Genomic DNA, 27,298 nt, shown 5'->3' on the forward strand with positions numbered 1-27,298 from the left:
CTCAGTCATGTCTAACTCTCTGTGACCTCACTGACTATAGTCCACCAGGCTCCTCTGTCCATGGGATTCTCCAGGCAAGAATACTGGAGTGGGCTGCCATTCCCTCCTCCAGGGGATCTTCCTGATACAGGGATCAAACCCAGGTCTCCTGCATTGCAGGCAGATTCATTACCGTCTGAGCTACCAGGGAAGCCCTGAACATTGTTATAAACCCACAAATTTGACTGTATTCCACCTGCAGCATAGATGTTAGATCCCCAGGCTGGGAGAGCGGGCATGTGGGTACCCGTACATGAAGTATCTCCCTGGGGCAACTAGGTCCTTTAGCCACACTTAGAAAACATCTCTATTCTGCGCCTTGTAAGAGGAGCTAAAACTTAAAGGAAACTGTCTGCTTTACATTTTTAAGTTCAGGAAATCAATTATTTAGAACTATAACTGATAGCTGTGTGAGTTCACTTCCAGGCTTGGAGATCAAGCAGAGGACAGCACACAAGAGCGGGAACGGGCTGATGAGGCTCTGACGTCAGCAGGCAGAGAGGCCAGCCTCTGCGGTCTAACTGCTAAAAATTCTCTCCCATCCTCAGACATGACATACTTGCCCTTTATGATACTCACACTGACCAAAAAATAACCCCTTTTCTCAAGAAAATCTGAACAGAAGGAAAAGAAGCAGGATGAGTGCCATGCTCACGTTTTCAATACCCAGCACATGCCCCTTCTCTGAAACAACAGTAAAAGATCCTCCCTTCCTCTCCTCTCTTACTTGTTTGCCAGTGGATGCTACAAAAAAAGAGTACATGTTACTGGCAGCCTGAATTCAAATATTCAATACAGTATCATGAAATTCCACATCCTTTTGCATCCCATCATTAAAAAAAAAAAAAAGATTCACATCTTCCTTTTCCTCTCACCATAGCACCAGCTGTGTGTAGGTTGAAATATATTAGGTGTCAAAAAACATAAGACACTGGGCTTCCCAGGTGGTGCTAGTGGTAAAGAGCCTGCCTGCCAATGCAGGAGACTTAAGAGATGTGGGTTCGATCCCTGGATTGGAAAGATCCCCTGGAAGAGGGCCCAGCACTCACTCCAGTGTTCTTCCCTGGAGAATCCCAGGGACAGAGGAACCTGGAGGGCTACAGTCCACAGGGCTGCAAAGAGTCAGACATTTCTGAGCAACTTAGCAAAGCACAAAGCACAATATAGGACATTAATGAAGTTACTTGCCTTCTTCACAGTGAGTGTTAACTGAAAATAACACCATTTGTATCATTTTAATTAACAGAATGTACACTGCTGAATGAATGTTTCCCTTCAAAGTGGGCAACCCTGAAGGCCATACGCTTACTCTGGCCAAGCTGGCATTGCCTCAGAGTATTTTTCAAAGCCCCCTTTTAAGAGCAGACATAGGACTTCCCTAGCGGTCTAGCGGTTGGTTTGGGAAGATTCCCGCATGCCTCAGGGCAACTAAGCCCACAAACCACAACTACTAAAGTCCACGCACCTGGAGTCTGGGCTCTGCAACAAGAGAAGCATCACAGTGAGAAGCCCGCACAACACGACTAGAGAGCAGCCCCCACTCACAACTACAGAAAGCCTGCATGCAGCGACAAAGATCCAGCATAGCCAAAAAGTAAATAACTTTTTTTTTTTAAAGAAAAGAACAGACATAGACCCTGCCCTCCATCCTGCCTATAGGTCCATGCATGGCGCACACACACTTACACACATCTGCTGCAACTGTCAGGCTCCTCGGTCCACAGTACTTCCCAGGCAAGAATACGGGAGCTGGTTGCCATTTCCTACTCCAGGGGATCTTCCCGACCCAGGGATCAAACCCATGTCTCTCATGCCTCTTGCATTGGCAAGTGGATTCTTTACCACTGGCGCCACTTGGGAAGTCCCATCAAACAGTTTCGAATTAAAGTCAACTGCCTGTGTGCATGCATGCCCAGTCGTGTCTGACTTTATGACCCCATGGACTGTAGCCCCCCAGGCTCCTCTGTCCATGGGATTCCCCAGGCAAGAATGCTGGAGTGGGTTGTCATGCCCTCCTCTAGGGGATCTTCCCGACCCAGGGATCAAACCTGGTCTCTTACATCTCCTGCCCTGGCAGGCAGGTTCTTTACCACTGCGCCACCCAAACTTTTTCTCCTGGCTAAAGTCAAATGACTTCTAAAGCATGGAGCTGAGACCATTCTTTTCTTCCCAAATTAGCTTCTGTGTCCTTCACAGAAATGGAAGCATAGATTTTGGTTGTTTACATGGTTACCTGTAAGACTGGGTTTTCTCACCTGCCCTGTGCAGTTCTAACCAACAGGATGTGAACAGCTCACACATATTACATATAAAAGGCACTAGATGCTGGAAATAAATAATATATATATATATATATATATGCCATTTAAAAAAGATAAAGCATGTGCCATGACTTTGAGGGCTTTTCTAAACCAGGCATTGCAACGGGTTGGCCCCAGAGAGCCTTTCAAGGTGACAGGTTAGAAGAGGACGTGCCCACTCGGATGATTAAGTCTAGGAGTGTTCTGCCTCCCATTCCTTTACTGTCAAATAAACACGGGAGGCCAACGTTCACAGGAGATAAGGCTCTAACACAAGTTGTGTTGTGCCACACCATACACACAGCAACATCCACATACTTGAAAAGGAATTTAAACCCACACACAGGGCAGAAGGCCCCTGGAAAAAGGCCTGTTTATGATAAAAGAAGAAAAGCAAAGCCCGAAACAAAAGCATGCCTTAAGACTTACGTGGTTATCTTTATAGTAGTAAGAAAGGGCAGGAAATCGCCGTCTGCTCCGGAACTTGGAACTCCCCACTATGATGTGTGCCGTGGCCGACTTGGGAACGTACAGTTCAGTCGGGTAGGAGTCACAGACCTGGCATGGAAAACACAAGGGGTGTTTAGGCCTTGTTGTGCTGTGCAAACTGCCACCAGAAATTCCATTCCACCGGGCCTGAGGGTGGCATACTCCAGTTTTCTTCAGTTACAGAGCCCCTGAAGAGAAAATGAAGCTCTGATGCTAAGAAACCACAGTGAAACAGTCAGACACGCTTTAGCCTCCTGCCCTTGGGCACTGCCCCTTATCTCCCAGGGCTCTTCATGGGAGTGGGAGGCAAGACAGGGACCAATGGGCGTTTCTCTCATCAAAAAGGGAAAATCAATTTTGCATCCTGGCAACTGAGAAAATGTCAGCTATCTGTTCAAGATAGCCCCACCCTGGGGGACGATGTCCTCCTCGGGGCCCCTCGGTCCCCGGCACGCCCTTCGTGTGCTCCCATCTGAGGCAACAGCCGAGCCAGCATGGTCTCTGGACCCCTCTTCCCTTCCAACCTCCCAAGCTCATCTTCAGGGCCAACTCAGGGCCTCTCCCCCGGACTTCCTAGCATTCTAACCCTCACCACGCATTATAACAGCTTTCTGCTTTTTATGTGTCGATTTTTACAAGTGGTAAGAAATAAGTTACCCTTTCTGCACATCCCTGACAATGATTCCCCCAGTGGAATCTCTGGAGCCTTGGAATGATCTTGGGAATTTTATCAGAAATTAGGGGTTTAGGGGACTTTCCCTGGTGGTCCAGGGGCTAGGACTCCACTCTGAGCTTCCAATACAGGGTGTGGTGGGGAACCCGGGTTTGCTCCCTGCTCAGGAAACTGGGTCCATACATGCCACAACTAAGAGTTCACATGCTGCAACTAAGTGCAGCCAAACTAATAAACAGATTAAAACTTTAAAAAAGCCATCTTCAAAAAAGAAATCAGGGGTTTAGAACCCGGTTCCAGTTTGCCAACTTCATGACTTTCGAGAAATCCAACTACTGAGCACTTGCTACTCTCTTAAGACTGACAGGGAACAGAAATGACATCGCCCGGGGCCGATACAAGGATCAAGTCAGGTAACACCCACAAGACTCTTCACCCATTAGGTCTGACAAAAGTGGAAGTGGCAGCAAAAGTGATAGCGGTTGACTTGTTGCTAGACACATCATTTGCTTTGATGTTGGTCAACCCATCTTTTGCGGCTTCCCTGATAGCTCCATGGTAAAGAATCGGCCTGCTAGTACAGGAGACACAGGTTTGATCCCTGGTCCGGGAAGACCCCCTGGAGGGGGATGAAATGGCAACCCACTCCAGTATTCTTGCCTGGGAAATCCCATGGACAGAGGAGTCTGACGGGCTATAGTCCGTGGGATCGTTAAAGAGTTAGATGTGATTTACTAACTAAAATAACAAAAATCCCTCTTTTTGCAACAGGAGGATCGTTTGAATGGCAGTTTGTAAACTTTTTTTCCTAGAAGTCAAGCATCTTCTTGGGCATTTGAAGGAGCGTCCCCAGGCAGGTGCAGCAGCAGGCGAAATGCTGCGTGCATGTCCTCGGTCCATTTCGCCTGCCCTGATCACTCTGAACCCGAGGCAGAAGAGCACGAAAATGCACCACAGAGCTCACGCCAACTGTTCTGTGCTCAGGTCCTCCCTCGCCTGCCTCCCCGCTTGTCTGTGTTACCAGACTGGGCACCACACTGAGCAGGAGACGGAAAGGCCACTGAAGTGACACTCTCAGGCCCAAAGCATTTCTCCAAAGGCATTTTAGGAAAGATTACCAAAGACATCAACGTGGGCTCTGGCACTGAGACTCGGGAGGAAAATCCCAACCTACTTGGAACCCAAGCTTGTACTGGAATGACTCCCCCAGACACTGCCCTGGCTTCCCCTGCAAATCCGGTGTCTGGGCCTCTCTCGAGTCAGCAGTCAGGACATGACTACACTGAATTCAAGAGACGTGTGGTCACTGTATCAGACTTACTACATTTTCTTGAAATAACAGTTTTAAAGAGGAAATTAGTAGTTTTCAGAAGCTGGGAATTACCCACTTTCTGTAACAGCGCTGGTGGTGGTGCAGTCGCTAAGTCTCATTCAGCTCTTGCAATCGTGGACTGTGGCCCACAGTCTTCTCTGTCCATTGGATTTGCCAGGCAAGAATACTGGAGTGGGTTGCCATTTCCGCCTCCAGGGAAATCAACCCTGAATATTCACTGGAAGGACTGATGCTGAAGCTCCAATACTTTGGCCACATGATGCAAAGAATCGACTTAACAGAAAAGACTTGATACTGGGAAACACTGAAGGCAGGAGGAGAAGGGGACAACAGAGGATGAGAGCTTAGACAGCACGACCGACTCAATGGACATGAGTTTGAGCAAACTCCGCGAGATGGTGAAGGACAGGGAAGCCTGGAATGCTGCAGTCCATGGGGTCACAAAGAGTCGGACATGACTTCACAGCTGAACAGCAACCACTACCACCAAGGTAGACAAAAGTAAATTCATCCCTGCTCTCATGAAAGCAGACGGCACTTTCCAGTAGAAATTAAACATCAATCCTAGAAAGCGCTGACAGGTAATGCTCTTATAACAAGCTCACACAGCTGAAGTTAAAATTATGACAATGAATAATACAAAGCACAGTGCAATTTATGCTGCCAGATTCTGAGACTACTCAAAGTGCCCCCTGAAAGTTTGTCTGCCCTGGAAAATCACATAAGAAAATTCAGACAGAAAATGAGAAGTTCAGAAAAGTGGGAAATGCTTCTCTTTTGAACTTTCTTTATATTTATTCTGCCTTAGACAACTGAAGTGGATTAAGTTAAAAACATTCCTGCATAATATTTTTATTTTAATAAAGGAGTGATTTGCTTATTTCTTCCACTAAATAAACCCTCCTGCGGTGCCTACATGTCTTACTTGGCCTGGTCAAGAAGAATCTTTGGGGGTAATTCATTCACTCATTCAACAAGCTTTTTTAAATTGAAATATATTTGATATATAACAATGTATAATTCAAGGTGTGCGTGTGCATGCTTAGTCACTCAGTCGTGTCCAACTCTTTGCGACCCCATGGATTACAGCCTGCCAGGCTCCTGTGTCCACGGGATTCTCCAGGCAAGAATACTGGAGTGGGTTGCCATTTCTGTCTCCAGGGAATCTTCCCGACCCAGGGATCAAACCCAGGTCTCCAACATTGCAGGCAGACGCTTTACCCTCTGAGCCACCAGGGAAGTCCTACACTGCCTGAGCCACCAGAGAAACACAACTTTAGGTGTTCAGTTCAGTTAAGTTGCTCAGCTGTGCCCTACTCTTTGTGATCCATGGACATCAGTACGCCAGGCCTCCCTGTCCATCACCAACTCCTGGAGCTTACTCAAACTACTCAAATTCATGTCCATCCAGTCAGTGATGCCATCCAATCATCTCATCCTCTGTCATCCCTTTCTCCTCCGCCTTCAGTCTTTCCAGCATCAAGGTCTTTTCCAGTGAGTCAGTTCTTCCCATCAGACGGCCAAAGTGTTGGAGTTTCAGCTTCAGCATCAGTCCTTCCAATGAACATTCAGGACTGATTTCCTTTAGGATGAACTGGCTTGATTTCCTTGCAGTCCAACGGATTCTCAAGAGTCTTCTCCAACACCACAGCATCAATTCTTTGGGGCTCAGCTTTCTTTATGTTCTAACTCTCACATTTGTACATGACTACTGGAAAATCTTAGCTTTGACTAGACGGACCTTTGTCAGCAAAGTAACATCTCTGCTTTTAATATGCTGTCTAGGTTGGTAATAGTTTTTCCTCCAAGGAGCAAGTGTCTTTTAATTTCATGGTTGCAGTCACCTCACCATCTGCAGTGGATTTGAAGCCCAAGAAAATAAAGTCTGTCACTGTTTCAATTGCTTCCCCATCTATTTGCCATGAAGAGATGGGACTAGATGCCATGATCTTCGTTTTATGAATGTTGAGCTTTCATCCAGCTTTTTCACTCTCATTAAGATGCTCTTTAGTTCTTCTTCACTTTCTGCCATAAGGGTGGTGTCATCTGCATATCTGAGGCTATTGATATTTCTCCCAGCAATCTGGATTCCAGCTTGTGCTTCCTCCAGCCTGGCATTTCACAAGATGTACTCTGCATAGAAGTTAAATAAGCAGGGTGACAATATACAGCCTTGACGTACTCCTTTCCCAATTTGGAACCAGTTCATTGTTCCATGTCCGGTTCTATCTGTTGTTTCTTGACTTGCAAACAGATTTCTCAGGAGGCAGGTAAGGTTGTCTGGTATTCCCATCTCTTTAAGAATTTTCCACAGTTTGTTGTGATCCAAACAAGTCAAAAGCTTTAGCATAGTCACTGAAGCAGAAGTAGATGTTTTTCTGGAATTCTCTTACTTTTTCTATGATCCAGTAGATGTTGGCAATTTCATCTCTGTCCCTCTGCTTTTTCTAAATCCAAGTTGAACGTCTGGAAGTTCACGGTTCACATTCTGATGAAGCCTGGCTTGGAGAATTTTGAGCACTACTCTGCTAGCGTGTGGGATGAGTGCAATTGTGCAGTAGTTTGAGCATTCTTTAGTACTGCCTTTCTTTGGGATTGGAATGAAAACTGACCATATCCAGTCCTGTGGCCACTCCTGAGTTTTCCAGATTTGCTGACATACTGAATGCAGCACTTTAACAGCATCACCTTTTAGGATTTGAAATAGCTCAGCTGGAATTCCATCACCTCCACTAGCTTTGTTCATAGTGATGCTTCCTAAGGGCCACTTGACTTCACATTGCAGGATGTCTGGCTTTAGGTAAGTGATGACACCACTGTGGTTACCTGGGTCATGAAGATCTTTTTTGTACAGTTCTTCTGTGTATTCTTGCCACCTCTTCTTAATAATCTTCTGCTTCTGTTAGGTCCATACTGTTTGTTTCCTTTATTGTGCCCATCTCTTCATGAAATATTCCCTTGGTATCTCTAATTTTCTTGAAGAGCTCTCTAGTCTTTTCCCATTCTTGATCTTGCATTGATTACTTAGGAAGGCTTTCTTATCTCTCCTTTCTAGTCTTTGGAACTCTGCATTCAGATGGGTATACCTTTCCTTTTCTCATTTACCTTTCACTTCTCTTCTTTTCTTAGCTATTTGTAAGGCCTCCTCAGACAACCATTTTGCCTCTTTGCACTTATTTTTCTTGGAGTGGTTTGATCACCTCCTCTTGTACAGTGAACCTTCATTCATAGTTCTTCAGACACTCTGTTTATCAGATCTAATCCCTTGAATCTATTTGTCACTTCCACTGTATAATCATAAGGGATTTGATTTAGGTCATACCTGAATGGTCTAGTGGTTTTCCCTACTTTCTTTAATTTAAGTCTGAATTTGGCAATAAGGAGTTCATGATCTGAGCCACAGTCAACTCCCAGTCTTGTTTTTGCTGACTGTATAGAGCTTTTCCATCTTCAGCTGCAAAGAATATAATCAATCAGATTTCAGTGTTGACCATGTGTAGAGTCTTCTCTTGTGTTGTTGGAAGAGGGTGTTTGCTATGATCAGTGTGTTCTCTTGGCAAAACTCAAGCCTTTGCCCTGCTTCATTTTGTACTCCAAGGCCAAAACATGCCTATTACACCAGGTATTTTGACTTCCTACTTTTGCATTCCAATCCCCTATGATGAAAAGGACATCTTTTGGGGGTGTTAGTTCTAGAAGGTCTTGTAGGTCATCATAGAACTGTTCAACTTCAGCTTCTTCAGCATTAGTGGTTGGGGCATAGACTTGGATTACTGTGATATTGAATGGTTTGCCTTGGAAATGAACAGAGATTCTGTCATTTTTGAGATTGCACCCAAGTACTGCATTTTGGACTTTTTTGTTGACTATATAAGGGTTACTCCATTTCTTCTAAGGGATTCTTGCCCACATATAATGGTCATCTGAATTAAACTTGCCCATTCCATTCCGCTTTAGTTTACTGATTGCTAAAATGTTGGTGTTCACTCTTGCCATCTCCTGTGTAGAACATATTAATTTGATATATTTGTATGCTGTAATATGATTGCCATCATAGTGACAATTGGCACCTCTATCATGTTACATGATCGTCCTTTCTTTTCAGTGGCAGGAATCATTAAGTTCTAGTCTCTTAAAAGTGTGATGATTATAACAGAATATTGATGTCTATCAACAAATTTTTACTGAACATGACATACTATGTGCCAGGCATTAGGTTAGGTGCTAGGGCGGTAATGAATAACAAAAGAGTTACTGGCCCCAAAGACTTCACATTCCCCGAAAAACTGATCCTTGTCGCCCTGGTTACCACCTCCCAGTAAATCCATTTACCACTGCAGGGTCGTATCCATCTGAGGGGCCAGCCATGGCATTATAATCAGACCTCTGTACTTCCTGAGGGTCCGTCACACAGCTGAGTGCTTTGGGATGAGAGTTAGTGGTCAGAAACTGTGCTATCTACATAGAAAGCTGCCTTCTTAAGCATTTAGGACCTAAAATTTACTTCAAGGAATTAATGATGTAACAGGGAGAAATTTATGGTGTAAAGTAGGAACAGCATGAAACGATTTATATATAAATAAAATAATACATAATACATAAACTATAGCTGCAGAGAACTGACATAAACAAGATTTTTTAAAATTACTGGTTTGGATTATACTTTCAATTTTATTTGAAGAGAAACAGATTAAAATTTTAACCCGGCAATGAATGCCCATTATTTTATTTAAAGAAAGACCATTTTAAGAGTTAGGTACACAGACTTTCCTGGTAGGCCAATGGTTAAGACTTTGCCTTCCAATGCAGGGAGAGGGTAGGGGTTCGATCCCTAGTGAGAGAGCTAAGATCCCACGTGCCTTGTGGCCAAATAAACAAAACATAAAACAGAAGGTATACTATAACAAATTCATTAAAGACGTTAACGATGGTCCACATTAAAAAAAAAAAAAACTTTAAAAAAAACAAGAGTTAGGTATAAAAGGAAATTTTAGCTTAGAGAGACTACCCAAAGCAAATGTCTTATAAAAAGAGATAAGAGCAATGCTGATAAAGATGATGCTGGTGACGATTAGCTTGGAGAGAACAGGGCAGCGTTGGTTCTGGAACCTCAGTTTCCGTACTCCACGTATGGAGTCGCTTCCACCACAGGCAGCAGCTTCTTCTCCAACAGATGACACCGCTAGCCCCACTTACATCAAGGAATTTGTGAACAGAAAGAAGTAACTCTTATAAAAGAAGGAAGGAAAAAGCAGATGTTTTTCTCACCCACGAGGTTAAAAGCAAAAGTAATGGCTGACGACATAACCTTCCCAATGGACTATTAGTCAGCAATGGTTTGACAGAATTAACTTTTATTATATTTTCTAAGCTGGTAACAAATAAGGGTTCATCATCTTTGTCTCATTTTAACAACATTTTGTAAAAGTCAGAAAATCCCCTAGGGTTTCACCTTTTCTGTTCCAGCACAATTTGCTGATTGTTAGTTTACGTTTGCTATCTATACTTTTGGGAAAAAGATGCTGAGTAACTCATGTTTTGCCGTCTCTACACAGTGGGACTTGAGTGACTAAATGTGAGTCATGTTTGTGGTGCTAAGTCTAGAAGGAAACCTCATCAGACATAGGAAGAACCTGTGTTTCCAAGGAAATACTATTCCACAGATGTGGCTTAGCCTCATTTTCACCCTCACCCAAGAGTGTGTCATGTTTTTAAAAATATTTTTTTAATTATTCAATTTTCTACACTAAACTTGGATTTTCCTTCATTTCTGTCTGTCTCTCTCTCTCTGTTTTTCCCCCAATTATTTATTTATTTATTTTTGGCTGAGCTGGGTCTTCGCTGCTGCTCACGGGCTTTCTTTAGTTGTGGCAAGCGGGAGCTCCTCTCAGCTGCGGAGCACAGACTCTAGGGCGAGCTCCAGCAGTTGCGGCTCATGGGCTCAGTAGTCGTGGTGCATGGGCCTTAGATGCTCCGAGGCATGTGGAATCCTCCCACGCCTTCCAGGGATTGAACCTGTGTGCCCTGCATTAGCAGGCGGCTTCTTAACCTCTGGACCACCAGGGAAGTCCTTTCCTTCATTTCAAGGCTAAAAATCCACTGCAAAGGTCGGCTTTAGTAGCGGAACAAATCATTACATTAGCCGGATACTTTATAATGGTTAAGACAGAAAGGGGGCAAATGTCTACTCACGGTGTAAGATTATGACTGCTAGATTTAAGTGCAATTAGGAAGAAAAGTCAGCATCCTGAAAATGGCCATTCTATTCCAAATACTCGATAAATTCCAGATATTCAGAAGAGGGCTTCTTCCCTGGTGGCTCAGTGGTCAAGAATCCACCTGCCAGTGCAGGAAACACGGGTTTGATCTTTGATCTGGGACGCTCCCACATGCTGCACAGCAACTAATCCTGTGCACCACATCTATTGAGCCTGTGACCCCCAACAAGAGAAGCCACAGGAATGAGAAGCCCTCACACCGCAAGTAGAGAAAAGCCCATGTAGCCGCAAAGATCCAGCACAGCCAAAAATAAATAAAATAGTAAAGTTATTCAGAAGAAAGATGTGGGAGGACCTGACCTTCCACATATTTATTGACAGCAACATACTCACAATATGTTATATGAAGAAAAGCAAAACACAGGCATAGGTAGCATAATTCCATTTTTGTTGTATATATTTGAACCGTTCCTTTGCCTCCACATTCTCCAATTGTAAACAATGAAATACGTTACTCATGTAAGAGAAAGTTATTAAACTACGCAGATGAGAAAAAACTGAAAAGTTTAAAACCTACTAGAAGAATATGGGCTTCTCAGGTGGCACAGTGGTAAAGAATCTTCCTGCCTATGCAAGAGACTTGGGTATGATCCCTGGGTTTGGAAGATCTCCTGGAGGAGGATATGGCAACCCACTCCAGTCTTTTTGCCTGAAAAATCCCATGGACAGAGGAGCCTGGTGGGCTACAGTCCATGGGATTTTTCTCCAGGCAAAGAGTTGGACATGACTGAGCACACACACATCCAGAACATTAGGGCAATGGGATACGGGCTGTTTTGTTCCTTTTTCTCTCTCTTTTGCAAATTCTCTACAACGTTCTGACTGTACTTTCATTACTGAAGCACTTTAAAAATTAATAGGGAAACCAGCCCTGCTGTGCAAGCCCACCCTTGGAATATGAATCAGCTCTGCCCGCCTCCACATCCCTCCACCCACCATTCCCTTTGGAAGTGCAGACATGTTTCCCCACAGTTCTCCAGGGAAGCCTCTTGGTGACCTAGTGTACCAATCAAGAGTTCAGGGAGCCCAGAAGGAGCTGGTGCCAAACTGCCATCAGAGCCTCTGCGGCTCCCTACTCATCACTCACTGAGCTATAAAAAGACCGGGCGGGAGAAGGGACGCCCTGCCCAGAGGGCGCCGCTGGGCCTCGCTGGGGTTCCACTCCTTCAGCCATTGGAGGGGATGGTCTCTAAGGTGGCTTCTTCAAACTTTCTGATCCCAGATGCAGGTGGAGAATACAGCTGGCAATACCCAAGGGAGACTTGGAAATCCACATATCTGTGCCCACAAAGAGCCGTTGGAACGAAAGGAGAGCTAAGAGAAGTCATGCTCAGCTCTGTGACATCAGGGCTTCATCTGGATTAAGTATCTGCATTTCACCAAATGGGCTTCCCCCATGGCTCAGTGGGAAAAGAATCCGCCTGCGATGCAGGAGACACAGGAGACGTGGGTTTGATCCCTGGGTTGGGAAGATCCCCTGGAGAAGGAAATGGCAACCCACTCCAGTATTCTTGCCTGAAAAACCCCATGGGCAGAGGAACCTGGCAGGCTACAATCCAAAGGGTCACAAAGAGTCAGACGTGACTGAGCAACTAAGCACTCATTTCACCAAATGCCTCCACTCACCCTGTACTCTCTATTCACGTCGCTGAGCTGCCAATAATCATTAGGGAGGCCCATGCGCTTGTATTCTTCGCTGAGATCGATCAGCATCCAGCCTTGTTCCCTTTCTTCTCTATCCAGCTTGGGGTTGAATGAAAAGCAGTATAGCTCCTCGTATTTCACTGCAAAAAATAAGGGAGAATAAAACCAAATCAAGCCAAGTCAAAGCCACAACCAAATCCCCCCAAATACATTCTGTCTGGGCTGGAGAGGCCAGCCCAGCTGCTCACCCTCGGGACCCTCCTAGAGGCACCCCATCTCTATGGTGGGGCCACCCACCTCCTCGCAACAATGACAAGACCTCAGGACAACCAAACAAAACTTTAAAAGAACTTCTTTCCTTTCAGGAGTGTGACCTTCCCCATCTTGTGAGTTTTTTTTTTTTTTAGTTTCTTTTGAAAACTACTATATTTTCAGACCACATAAAATATGGAGCTTAAAAATGAATTAAGAACATATGTTTCTTAACAATATTTAAGACATGGAAGTAAGCTAAGTGTCCATCAACAGATGAATGGATAAAGAAGAGAGGCCAGGCCACTGCCATGTTCTAAGGCTCAAATAGCGTTAAAAAAGAAATGATAAAACAGTTGGAAAAAACTGTGGAGTATATTTAAATATTTGCACTGAAAACACTTGAACTTTCAACAACTACGTGAATGTCAGAATTGTACTGTTCTCACGGCATTTCTAGGATTCATTAAACGAGATCCATTCAGAGTGCATGGCACGCTGTCTGTGAGTGGTGAGTTGAAGGATGCATGATGACAGACTTCATTCAGGTCTGCCAGACCATCTCTGACTTTGGGCATCACCTTTGGTGCTTGCAAGGCCAGGCCTGACAGCCGTTCCCAGCAAGATCGAGGATTTTGGTTCTCTTGCTCTGGCCTTGCCGCATTGAGGGAGGCAATTAACCAGTGCTGTCCAACAAATACAGTGTAAGCCACGTGTGTCATGTAAGATGTCCTTGTAGTCACACGAAAATTGTAAAAAGAAAGTGAAATTAATCTTTACAATATATTTTATTTAGCCCAGCATATCCAAGGCATCATTCAACATATATGGAATACAGTACCTATTAATATTTTTCACATTGTGCTATACTGTCTTTGAAAGTCTGTGTGTGTTTCACACTGAACAGCACATCCTAGTTCAGACCAACCACATTTCAAGCCCTCGATAGCCCCATGTGGCAAGCAGTTACCCTCTAGACAGTGCAAATCGAAGCACTTTTGGTGATAATAAACTGTGGCTGATAGTCAGTGAACCCTTGTTTCATTCCAGATTCTCTTCTGATTAAACATACTGACAGGTATCTAGTAGGCATCATCACAGGTCTCCTTGCAGAGATGAGAAATCTGAGGCACAGGGAGGTTTGGCAGTGTCCCCAGGGTCACACAGCGAGCAGGCTGGAGTCCGCTATACACCGCAAGGTCTTCCCCACCACACCTGCTGCCCCCCAGAGGCAGCCCCTTCTCTCTTCCCCCCATGCGGGCCACTTTTGTATAGTTTCTAACCATCCCCCTAAACTTCCTTTTCATTTCTCCAATAGAACTGTTTCTCCTTACGATTTTCTTAGATCATTTTTATTCCTTCATCTGTCAGTGGAATTCAGCGTGAACAACTGAATGCTCCTAAACATGCATCTCTAAGTCCAACAGTGCAAACTAGCACCAGCAAAAGGCCGCAGTAACACACAGGCGGCCTGAGGTCAAGACTGTTTCTAGCTTCTTTTGATTACTATTGAAATGACTCACCTACAGGTATGACCACCTGACTGACTCACTGGAAAAGACCCTGATGCTGGGAAAGATTGAAGGCAGGAGGGGAAGGGGGCAACAGAGGATGAGATGGTTGGATGGCATCTCCGACTCAGTGGACAGGAGTTTGAGCAGACTCTGGGAGATAGTGAAGGACAGGGAAACTTGGTGTGCTGCAGTCCATGGGGTTGCAAAGAATCAGACATGACAGAGCGCCTGAACAACAACAACACAAGTATGATAAGATAAGGGTCATACTTGACTTTAGCATTAGGCAGGTGTTCTTTCTTGCAAAAAAAGAAGCAAGAAGACTAGGGTTTATCAGTGAGATAAGCTATATTCTATTTTAGTGTCTCCTGATGTCGTATTTCCAAATCGAGAATTGAGCATACAGTTTCAACAAAGAAGAAGATGCACATGTACACATACATGCACACACGTGCACACACACACACACGCACAATGTAGACACTTCCAGTAAAAACAGTTTCTTGCCATCTTAGCAAATTGAGCAGACAGCATATAAAATTGACATCCAGTTCTGGAAATAGTTAGCCTGACACCAACATATGTTTTCCATCTCTAAGTACCATTTTCATGACTCAGGCTTCTGATATCATAATGTTAACCACAAATGCAATTTGTTCAAGAAGCCAAAAGAATCTCTTGAGAAAGCCTCTGTTCCCTCAGTGAAAGGAGGGCTAAGGAAGATGGGGAAATGACAGAAGTTAAGTTCCCTTGGTTAAATGCTTACACATAGGTTTAAAGGTAGAGGAAGAAAACCACTCTATGACTACTGATGATTTTCTGTGTGTGGGATCATTCTCGCTGTCATTAGGAAGAGACAAGGAAACCACACATAAATTCATGCAAGAATAATTTGTAACCAATATTAAGATCCCTCTTAAATTGGGAGCCATCAGAATGGGTTGCCATTAAATTCTCTTTCAATTATTTTTAAGGAAAAGGATGATCGACTATACCTTTGGCCCAATTTATGTAAAACTCTTCATAATGGCAGAGAAACCCCCATTTTTGTCAGTCAAAGCTCAGTTTTGTTAATGTAGGCAAGCTTCTTACCCAGAGGCCACCCAGGAGAAGCCCTCAGCTACAAACTGCCTACTCTGAGAACATAAAAAGTACCATTAACATCGATTCAAGGTTTACTGAACATTTCCAAAGCACTTCCATCTCCTGCAAAACACACAGCAGAATGTTTAATAATCAAGATGCAAGAGTCGTGGGTTCAATCCCTGGATCAGGAAGATCCCCTGGAGTAGGAAATGCCAACCAGCTCCAGTATTCTTGCCTGGAGAATTCCATGGACAGAGGAGCCTGGTGGGCTAAGGTCCATGTGGCCACAGAGAGTTGGACACGACTGAGCAACTAAGCACGAGGTCAGTTAAGGCAAGATGAGGAAGGAAACGGGAAATTCACCAGGAGTCATCAGAAGGACAGGTATGCGGGGTTTTACTTTTTAAAAATTTTTAATTTTGTATGGAGTATAGCCAAGTAACAATGTTGTAACAGTTTCAAATGGAGAGCAAAGGGACTCAGCCATACATATACATGTACCCATTCAAGGCTATGGTTTTTCCTGTGGTCATGTATGGATGTGAGAGTTGGACTCTAAAGAGAGCTGAGCACTGAAGAATTTTGCTTTTGAACTGTGGTGTTGGAGAAGACTCTTGAGAGTCCCTTGGACTGCAAGGAGATCCAACCAGTCCATCCTAAAGGAGATCAGTCCTGAGTGTTCATTGGAAGGACTGATGTTGAAGCTGAAACTCCAATACTTTGGCCACCTGAAGCGAAGAGCTGACTCATTGGAAAAGACCCTGATGCTGGGAAAGATTGAAGGCAGGAGGAGAAAGGGATGACAGAGGATGAGGTGGTTGGATGGCATCGCCAACTCAATGGACATGAGTTTGGGTAAACTCTGAGAGATGGACAGGGAGGCCTGGCGTGCTGCAGTCCATGGGGTTGCAAAGAGTTGGACACGACTGAGCGACTGAACTGAACTGAACTGATTCTCTGATACAGGCCTCCCCCGTGGCTCAGGTAAAGAACCCATCTGCAACGCAGGAGACATGGGTTAGATCCCTGGGTCGGGAAGATCCCTTGGAGGATGGCATGGCAAACCACCCCAGCATTCTTGCCTGGAGAATCCCCATGAACAGAGGATCCTGGTGGGCTACAGTCCATGGGGTCGCAAAGAGTTGGACACAACTGAAGCGTCTTAGCATGCACACATTCTCTGATATGTAGGGTTTTAGAACCCAAAGTAATGAAAGTTAAATCGCTCTCCATGCTCTACTTAATTCAGGCAACTTAAATGTAATTGAAAAACCATTTAAAAAGGAGTGAGAAGATAACAGTTATTATTGGGTTTTGCACATTTTAAAATAAAAATAACGATAACTTTCTTGTCTGTTTTCACCAGACAAGTACTCAAATTAAACATTAGGAAGCTGACACTTAGTAGAAAAGGGCTACTGGACCCAGAGTTTAATATCATCAATAAAAAGGAAATTGTTACTGTAAAAACTGTTTAAAAGAGGCACTGACTCTGATAAGAACTGCAAAAAGTCAAAGTAAGCTAATGAGACTATGTCAATCCTGAGATGTTAAAAACCACAGAAAATATGCATAAGAATTAGGGACTCAGATGAACAGGAAGAAAAATGCTATTATAAAATGGGAAAACAGACCCAAAAAATGGTTTAAATATTAAAAAGGGCCCACAAATACTACAACAGAGAAAGATGATAGATATAAAAATAAACAGCAGGAAGCTAATAAGAGGGAGGAGAAAAGAAAGGATGTGGGAGAAATGAAGCCTTCTGAGAAACAGGGGTCTCTAATCAGAAAAATGTATAATGTATAACCTTATTAGTACATCAGATCTACAGAGTCAATTCATTTCCTTACTTGGGGTACAGCTCAATTTTAACTTATTCCTTTAAGAAGAATTAAAAAGAGTTTTCTGGATCTGGCTGCAGTATATTTTGCTGGGATCTTTTACAGTCCATGACCAAATCCTTACCAACCTGAATTCACATAAAAGACAAACCAATAAAATCTCGACAAATTTTTTAGTCATTTGATTTATTGTTATCTCAGAAATTGCAATTCAGTGAAGAGAGACTCTCAAGGGCTTTAAAACTATCTGTTCATAGGCCTTGACTTAAACAGACTCCCAAACGTTTCTTCTTTTGTTTAAAAAAGAAAAGGTCTCCTCTACAGGACCTTGGAGTTAGCTGTATCCACAAGGAGAGCTAAAAATACGAGCTTTGTTTTGATGACTAACCACAGTAACCCCAGAGATCGATACTGCGCTGCTGAAACTCCAAGTCATTTCCCCACCAAACACACACACCCACACACTCACACACATCCATCCCCACACACACACCCCGAGCCCTCTTCTGACATACCTCATGGAGAGCGAAGGTGAAAGGTCCTGGGATGTCCTGAGAAGCCACTCCACCTCCAGGGGAAACCCTTCCACCTTTCTCCACCTCCACCCAGATTCAAAACCCTACTTCCAAGATTGGGCTGTAATATGTCCTAATTTTAGCCTTGCCTTTAGCATTAAACTGTGAAGCTGCCTAGGTTCTAGTTCCTCTTTCCACACTCTCTTAAAGTACCATGTTTTACATAAACTGGCAATTCTAATTCCAGTGTTTCACAATGCTGGTGGCTTTTTAAAAAAATCTTCCAAGCTAATGGCTTTAATTCAATTAATTACTATAGTCTCCTTCCTTGGTCTCTGGCTAACACCGACCTCCCAAAACTACATCTTTAAGAAAAAGTGTGTATTTTTAAAAGCAGGGGAAACACAGCGGGTTTCCTTCCTGGGGACCCTCACAATGTAAATCTGGGAGCTCGCTGTTATCTGGGGCCAGGGCTCTCATCGCCACCGTGATGGACTCTTCCACTCAGGCCTTCCCCAGTTCTCTGGGCTATTCCTAAATCCCGTTAATCCGGCCAGAGCACATGTATTATCCAGGACATCCATTAATCAGTGATACAGAAACTGCTGGCGCACAATTCCCCTCGCATTCCCTGCCACACGCAGCCTAACATACATCTTCCCAGAACTTCTGTTCCAATTATAGTGTGCCCTCCAAAAAGTTCAACTGCTTTTCTGGCTAACTCTGCAGTTCTTTTCAACACACAGAGATAAAAAAGCCTCAGTGGGCTGACTTGAAAGGGAAGCGAAGTCAAGTCAAAGTGATCTGATTCTGACAGCTCCCTGGCAACCCTCCCATCTCAAAACTTCAGCTCCTGGCTCTCAACAGACGATGTGGTCCGTTCGTATCATAAGAATCTGAGGACCCAACCAAATGCTTTGAAGAGTTTACAATCAAACATTTTGCCCTGAACCAAAAAGCATTTAGTAAAGTATCTATTCAGTAAAGTAACTGAATATTCACTGGAAGGACTGATGCTGAAGCTCCAATACTTGGACCACTTGATGCAAAGAACTGATTCATTGGAAAAGGCCCTGATGCTGGGAAAGACTGAGGGCAAGAGGAGAAGAGGGCGACAGAGGGTGAGATGGCTGGATGGCATCATTGACTCAATGGACATGAATGTGAGCAAACTCCAGGAGATAGTGAAGGACAGGGTAGCACGGCAAGCTGCAGCTTATGGGGTTGCAGAGTCGGACATAACTCTTTGTGACTGAACAACAACAACAACAAAACTGTAAGAACCTGTCCTATTTCCCTTATTAGTGACTTCTGGCTGAACACTACTGTGGATGTCACTGTTTATACCAATGATCTCTTTTCACTGTACACTTCCAAGACACTTAGCAAAGGAACTCCACAGACCACACAAGCCACACACACAAGAAACATTTGTGTAGAGTTTCTTAAATGTATAGCTTAGTAAGCTGTAAATGTCACAGGCTTATAGCATAATAAGCTGTAAGTCTGAAGACCCTAAGATGAGGGATACACAACCAGACCGTAACTAAAAGCATACATTTTTCAAATCAGCCATTCTTCCTACAAAACTTAAGAAAATTTTCTGTAGAAGAATCAACATGTACATACCTTGAACAGTCACTGATGCCAACCTTGGAAAATACATATTAGGATCTAACAGCAACAGAAAGCAAAACTTAAAAGCCCCCACATAGATAAAACTGCACTAGACCATTTGATATGTTTTCGACACAAAACAATTTGTGGGTTTTGTCAGAGGCTTCAATCAAGGTGGATTGATTACCACACTTTGGGATGATTTCATCCCCAAAGTAAAGCACAACTATAACCTCCCTCCAAGATAAATACTATGAATAATGAAAGAGGCTCATACAGTAATTAACTCAGACAGAGGCCCCAAGAGACAGAAACTAAATCAGTCGGATTTCTTGGCCTCATCTGAAGGCTTGTTGTTGCTTAGTTGCTCAGTCGTGTCCAACTCTTTTGTGACCCCATGGACTGTCGCCCGCCAGGCTCCTCTGTCCATGGGATTTCCCAAGCAAGAATACTAGAGTGGGTTGCCATTTCCTTCTCCAAGACATCTTCCTGACCCAGGGATCGAACTCACACCTCCTGCATTGGGCAGGTGGATTCTTTACGATCTGAGCCACCAGGGAAGTCTCCATCTGAAAGCTGGGCTAATGTATAATCTCTAAAGCACTATAATTAAGAAGCATTATCCACATTTCTTCAACACGATCTGTGACTTTCTTAAGCGTGAGTCCACGCTGAATGCCAGGCCGCTCTACCCTACCTGGCCTCGCGAGGCGGATGAGAGAGATGTACACATCATGGCAGTCCCTTTCCTGCGGGATGATGAGCTGTAAGAGCTGAAAGTTCTTGCAGCGAATCAGTAGAGGGCACCCGGTAGCCGTCGTTGCCTGTTTCTCGATGGTGGCGATCTGACTGTGGAGAATCTACCACAAAAAGTTAATGTGGGTAAACTAAGCACAGATAACAGATACATAGAACAGAAAGCAACAGGTCTTGTCACAGAGTAGGGTGAGCACAGCTCTTAGCAGGCAGCCATTGCTGGGCCTTATTATGCTCCCCTCCCCCCCACCCTGTTACTAGGCAACAGGTCTGGCTCAGCCATTGGTCGGTTGTCAATAAGTTGTCCTGCTCAGCTATTGGTCAGTGCTGCAGAGGGCACTGCCCACTGGTAACTGACAATGAGGGACCACTGGGGAAGTGATTCAGCTCAAGGGTTGGTGGTGAGGTGGTCGTCAGGCGGAGAGTGAGGCAAGAGGCAGAGTCAGGCCTTCTCCTGGAGACCCTCCAGCTCACCCAGCCTTGAGTCAGTGCGTGAGCCAGGGGGCCCGGGGAACAGATTGGGGATGATGTCCTGCGGGGCTCCAGAGCTCTGACTAAAGCACTCCACTAGCCATGGCCCAGGCCTTGAGGAGTGGCGAACCTCTCCCCCATCCCTGTCTCTGTGATCCACAACCAGTGGCCATCTGTCTGGGTCACAGTCTGTGAGACCTGGTCTCCCCCCCATTTGGGCAGCTGGAGGAGACCGAGGGGCAGCTGGATTAGGTGCCTGGCTCCCTTAGGGATGACAGCTGGGCAGGGTGTGGGAACCTGGCCCTGATGGAGCTGCCAGCTGAGCTCTGGCCTTCTCTTAGCCAGGAATGAGACCTTGGAGGGTGAGAGTTGTGCCCTGGGACCTTGCCCTTTCTTGTCAGGACAGAGAGTAACATTCATTTGGTAGAGATTTATAGGAACATGGTTACCTGACCATGACCTGACCTCAAGAGCAAAGGATCTGACCCCAAGAAGTCTGCAACAACTAACCACGCCCAAACCTCACCTTTTGCTTTTAAAGGGGCTTGCTGAAAGCTTTCAGTAACTTTGGGGTTTTTAGGGCATGAGCCACCTGTCTCCTTGTACAAACCTGTAATAAACCTTTCTCTGTTCCAAAAGCTAGTGTTTTAGAATTGATGGGCCTCACTGTGCATTGGGCACAAAGCCTTGCAATTTGGTAACAGTCTCTGAGCCACACATAGAGACAAGAAACACCCTTGACCTTCAGCTGGCTTGCACTCAGTTGACAAGAACTGGTATGTTTGGGGGTAAGAACCAGCTGTCTGAATTCATCATTTTATTTTTCAGTGCCAAGCTTTCTGATAGTCAAGCTCATTATATGAAGCAAACCCTTCAGCCTAGAATTCTGTACAGCCCCAGGTAAGGGAACATTTGGGTCGTCAAAGCTTGAAATGCACTGGGTAGCTAAAATTAAATAAGGTCATGAGAAGTTAGTAAAATAAACCTTGCAATCAACAAAAGCTAGAGACGGTTCCGCTGGGAGGTGCCACCATGCTCCTTAATTCCACATGGAGTTCAACAGCAACTTGAGATGGTTGTTTTCTAAGCTGTTGGTGGTCAGGCAGGCTGCAGAAGAGATTTATTTGAAAGGAAACCATGCTGAAGTGCTCTGGCTTTCAGGAGGGTCTCTGCTCAGTCCTCAGTGGCAATGCTTCATTCTTTAAATTCCTCTCCACTAAGTAGGGTGGGCCACCTTCTGCTGCAAAGATCAAGTCTACAGAAAAAGCAGAATCTACAATCCACAGATTCTGGTTCTGGTCCTAATGCCATGGTTGGGCAGCTCTCTTAAAATAAGGACCTTCTAATGGTCTCATTATTATGTAGCAGAAATACCTGGTAATAGGACTCTTCCCTAGACTTTTTCTTTTTTAAATTATGAGAAAATTGTAGACAACATAATGACTAAATGGCCTGCACCACAGGATGCTACGAACGAAGCGGACTGCAAATCACTGTGTAAACGCTGTAGCTGGTACAGTAACATTATTGAATCTCTACTTGTCAGCTGTGACACAAAGCACTTACACCTCTGGCTATTCCTCTGTCTCTCTCTGATGATGTCCAAGTCATCAGTATTTAAAGTGAGTAAATAGACCAAGTGGACAAGACCCTTTACAAAAAAAAGCAGTGCTCACATTCCAAAAAGAGTGCTCTGAACACCCAACCCCACCAAGTCCCACCCTCCTCATCTAGAGAACAGACAAAACAGAGTCAAAACTTGTTACTTCAAACAATGGAAAACACAAAAAGCCAAAAATAAGGACTGCATACCCATGTTTCTTTCCTTGTGTCAGGCGCCGTTTCCACAAATATGACGTGAGTGGCGGTCAAATACAAAGTCCCGAGGGCTGCTTTTTTAGAAGATATTCGATCCACCAAGCGGACGTTTTCAACCTAGGGAAATCAGTTTGACAGGGTTATCGTAAAGCAAAAGAGCTAGTCACAAACAAGAGTCAGCAGGTCATCTCGTGCTTAATCCAAATACGATTTTGAACAAGATCCTTCCAAAAACGAAAGACAAAAACTTACCCCCTTAAGCTAATTACATCTCACAAAGGTCTGTATATCAAAAGATACAAATTCACCAATTCCTTAAATGCAACCTTAAACATACCACATAAGATTCACACACCCTATTTTTTAAGAATATCCTGAGTTTTAAAGAGGTCAATGTTTTTACTTTAATTATATAATTCTAATTTAAGGCAGGAAGTAAAGACATGAAAGTTCTTTGTTGACATGTTAACTATATATGAATTGCATTCCATCAAAAAGAAAACAGTGTATTTTCCTATGCATTTCTCAGTTGCAGAAGTGGCCCCAAGGTTGTCTGCTCCCATGTAAACTAGCAGGAATACAAACATACATACAGGAGCAAAAAGTATCACAAGAATGTTCTGTATGCTCCCCAAGAAAATTTACCAAATGAAGATGCTGATATTTATAATAAAATCTTTTTACTAAATAGACTTCTCACCCCTGAACTACAATTCAAACTGTCAGATAAGACTTCTGCAAACAATTTTACCAAGCACACACCTCTGAAATATAGAGCAATTTCAAGAATACATGCAGCAGGATCATTACAATACGAAACGTAAAGGAAATGACAAGAGAGTGTTTACAGGGCAGATGAAAACCCACACAATGACAACCCCAATAAGGCAGGCACCTCAAACACCCGTAGAACATTCCAGTGATCGGTGGGGCTTAGCAATGCTACTTACTACTGCCAAGAGTTAACCATCTACAACAGACACTGGCTCAATTCTCATCTCTCAAATCAGTATATTGTACTCCGTGACTGGTTCATTTCACTTAGCATCATGTTTTCAATCCATGCTTGAATCAAAGTTCATCCATTTGTAGAATATGTCAGTAAAAAATACATTTATTTTTACTGCCCCAAACATGTTCCATTAAATGTATATACCACATTTCATTTATCTGTCAGCTGATGGACATTAGGATTGTTTCTACTTTTTGGTTATTATTAATAATACTATGAACATTCTTACACAAGTTTTTTTGTCATACAAGTTTTTATGAGGACAAGTTTTCATTTCTCTTGGGTGTATATATACCTAGGAATGGAATTGTGCCAGGTCATATGGTAACTCTTTGTTTAACCTTTTGCAGAATTCCCAGACTATTTTCCAAATCCAAAGTGGCTGCACCATTTTACACTCCCACCCCTACTCCATGAGGGTTCTGACTTCTCTGTGTCTTTGCCAACACTTGTTATAATCTTTTTTTGATCACAGCCATCCGAGTAGGTATGAGATGGTATTTTGTGATTTTTTACTTACATTTCCCTAGTGGTTAATAATGCTAATGTCTGTTCATGTGCACACCTGTTTTTAATGAAAACACTTCTTATATTTCACCATGGAATTTGATGTTGATTTTTTTTAAAAAATAGCACATCATGGAAGTGACCTGTTCCTAGTTTAATGAGTGCTGATTTTTGAAAATTAGAAATGAACATCAATGCCTTGGAGGAATATTTGCTTTGTTAGTCTGATGCTATCAGTAATAATCATGGATTTTATTAACCCTTACATCTTAGATTCTTGGTATATGGCCAACTTGGAATCCATGTATTAATGTTTTAATATCCCTTATATTTTATCTTCTATAATTGTTTTATTCTTGTTTTTCTTTTTGCTTTTTCTGCATCTGTGCTTTTAAGAAATATTGGTCTACATTAGCCTGTTTGTGCCACTTTTATCAGCTGAAATAAGTTATGATTACATTAATTAGGAAGCTTTCAACACACAAATTATTTAGTATTTAAAACAAATACAGGCACTTCTTTACACAGAAACAATTCTATAATAATTCTTCCAATTTTTTGTTCAGTTATAGATCCATTCAATGTTTTCTACTTTTTTTTTTTTTTTTTTTTACTAAATCTCATTCTGAAATCCATTTTTTTTCAAATTATCTTCTACTGCTAATTTTCAATTTCTTATAATCTTTTCATTCTTGTCTGTGGGCAAATCCCTCTCTCCTCAACCTTTCTCTCATTCCTAATATTGTAAACTAGGTTCTTACATTTTTATAATTAGATATGCAGAGGTTTTTCTTCCAAGTAACACATCTTAGATTTATGAAGTTGATTTTTCTCTTTTCCAATCATTCATTTATGCTTGTGTTTGTTAATGTTTTAACATGCTTTTTTTTTTTAGTATATCATGTGGTTTTCCTTTGTTCATTTTTAAATCCTCAGGTTTGATAGCTCATTAATTTTCATTCTTTTTGGTTAATAACAAGCTTCAAGTCCAATCATTTTCCTTCAAGCAAATCTTTGGCAAGCATCTTATGAGTTTTGTTCGTAATATTATCATTCTTTTTATTTTCTAGGTAGTTTATAACTACAGTATTTCTTCTCTGACCCAAGAGTTTTTTAAAGAGAATATTTTTCAATTCCCATGTGATTGGATTATGGTATTTAAACTTTTGTCCTTAAATATTCTACTGTGAACTGCCTATGAGAAAGACATCATGGAAGAGACAGTGGGAGCAGAAGAGAAGGAGATATAGTAGGACATTTCTATGGGGGAAAAAAACTCGGTTGCACACTGAAATGTGCCTAGCTAAATGAACCAGAGGCCCAGGGGTGATATGAGCTTTCCTGGTGGCTCCGAGGTAAAGAATCCGCCTGCCAATGCAGGAGACATGGGTTTGATTCCTGGATTGGAAAGATCCCTGGAGAAGGAAATGGCAACCCAGTCCAGTATTCTTGCCTGGGAAATCTCATGGACAGAGGAGCCTAGTGGGCTACAGTCCATGGGGTCTCAAAACAGTCAGACTGGACTGAGCGACTAAAACAAACAACAAATCAGAGGGTGTTATACCAATTAACAATATAAAAAAAAGGAGCATAAATAATTATCTCTGCACTTAGAACCCACAAAACAAAACTTTATTGGGGTAACCATACTGACCATAAGATAATATTTTAAAAGTCAAAGCATTTAGTATGAATTAGTCTCCCTATAGCAGTAAAGATATACCACTTAAATTATTTTTAGAAAACTCTCAGTGGACCAGAACAAGGTTCACAGATGGTGGTAGATTAGAACACTTAATGAGATTTTTCCATGTCTTTTTGTTAATTTTGGATGCTGCTGCAGGAAAATTACATTTCAAGATATAGCCATCGTTCTCACAGGTCTCACAGCTGTCAAAAGTAATTCTGAAGTAGAGGGAGGAAATTAAAAAAAAAAAAAAAAGATGAGGGAAACACCATCAGCATGATTTCCCAGTGATGTAATAAGAAGAAATGAGTAATAAAAATTAAAATTCCGTTGCCTGAGAAATTCTGTGAAGACAGACAGCACTGCTCAGGGATCACTGCATGGTTTACACTAAGACAGCCAGGACACTCTTGACTGTGATGCTGGAGTCGGTCAATTCTAGACCAAGTGAAATGCACCTCAATTGTGCTGATGCCGTCATGAAGACCCAATGGCTCCATAACTCTGCCTCACTGCTCGGCTAACTCAAGTCTACCTCATCTATGCATATAAATAAACTGTATAGTGAAAAGGCCTCTTTCATACTTGGAGAAATGATGACCTTTAAGAAACTACCAGTTTTCCTTAAGACAAAGTTATCGCAATTCATTTGCATGTGCCTGGGAACACCATGCTCAAGACACACTAGGGATCTGTGCTCTGCAAACGGCAGTTCATCTCCACCAAAGATATTATATCATTATGTAATATCACGTTATATCAGTATATCCACGTGATATATCCCATTATATCATTAACTTTTGGGTGTACATTTTTCACATTCTGACATTTCTGAAAGCAGAATGCATCTTAAGATTAATACGGTAAGAAGACACTGTGGCATTTCATTGGCAGCATTTTTTTTTTTCTTTACATAAAATCTCGGTGCATCTCACATCACATGTGCCTTAGACTTGCTGAAATGCAGTTTAGTTTTCGGTCACCGGCGTACAAATTTGAAACCACAGGACTGAAAGGTTGCCTCAGGAGAGCATGTAGAGTGAGGAGAGATGTGAGGACCTGCAAGAGTGAAACGTGTGATGGAAGAGGAGGAACTGGAGAAGCAAACTGGGGAGGAACGGCCAGTGAGGAGGAAAATCAGAGGGCACGCTACTGGGGGAGGGTGTGCGGAAGGAGCAGTTTGTATGAGAGAGAGTGTGTGTGTGGAATGCTGCCGCCAGATCAAGTAAAGCCAGAACTGGAAACTGCCCACTGGATTCAGCGACGCAGAAGATGCAGGAGGGGTGGTGGGAGCCCTGGGATCAGAAGCCATCACTCAATGGCTGCAGGAGTGAACGCACCAGAGCTGAGAAAGTGGAGACTCAACTCTTTGTGGAAGTGTGGGCAGTAGCCAGAGAGGGGAGCCTGACCACTCAATATTAATATGTTTAGGATAATCGGCTAACAATTATTTTAAGTAACT

At 43.1% G+C, this 27,298-nt stretch overlaps 1 protein-coding gene across 3 annotated transcripts in view; it reads right to left on the bottom strand.

Annotated features, from left to right (window-relative positions):
- MTMR7 (myotubularin related protein 7) overlaps positions 1 to 27,298 on the bottom strand; it is a 101,291-nt gene that overhangs the window by 37,527 nt on the left and 36,466 nt on the right. For all 3 annotated transcript variants that reach the window (XM_025279293.2, XM_044938000.1, XM_044937992.1), the window contains exons 2-5: positions 22,625 to 22,747; positions 20,283 to 20,445; positions 12,739 to 12,896; positions 2,769 to 2,897 (exon numbers count right to left, since the gene is read on the bottom strand). In XM_025279293.2, coding sequence (XP_025135078.2) covers positions 2,769 to 2,897; positions 12,739 to 12,896; positions 20,283 to 20,445; positions 22,625 to 22,747 — 573 coding nt within the window. The remainder of the gene's footprint in view (positions 1 to 2,768; positions 2,898 to 12,738; positions 12,897 to 20,282; positions 20,446 to 22,624; positions 22,748 to 27,298) is intronic.

Source organism: Bubalus bubalis, chromosome 1 (assembly GCF_019923935.1).
Source record: "Bubalus bubalis isolate 160015118507 breed Murrah chromosome 1, NDDB_SH_1, whole genome shotgun sequence".
Classification (NCBI taxonomy): domain Eukaryota; kingdom Metazoa; phylum Chordata; class Mammalia; order Artiodactyla; family Bovidae; genus Bubalus; species Bubalus bubalis.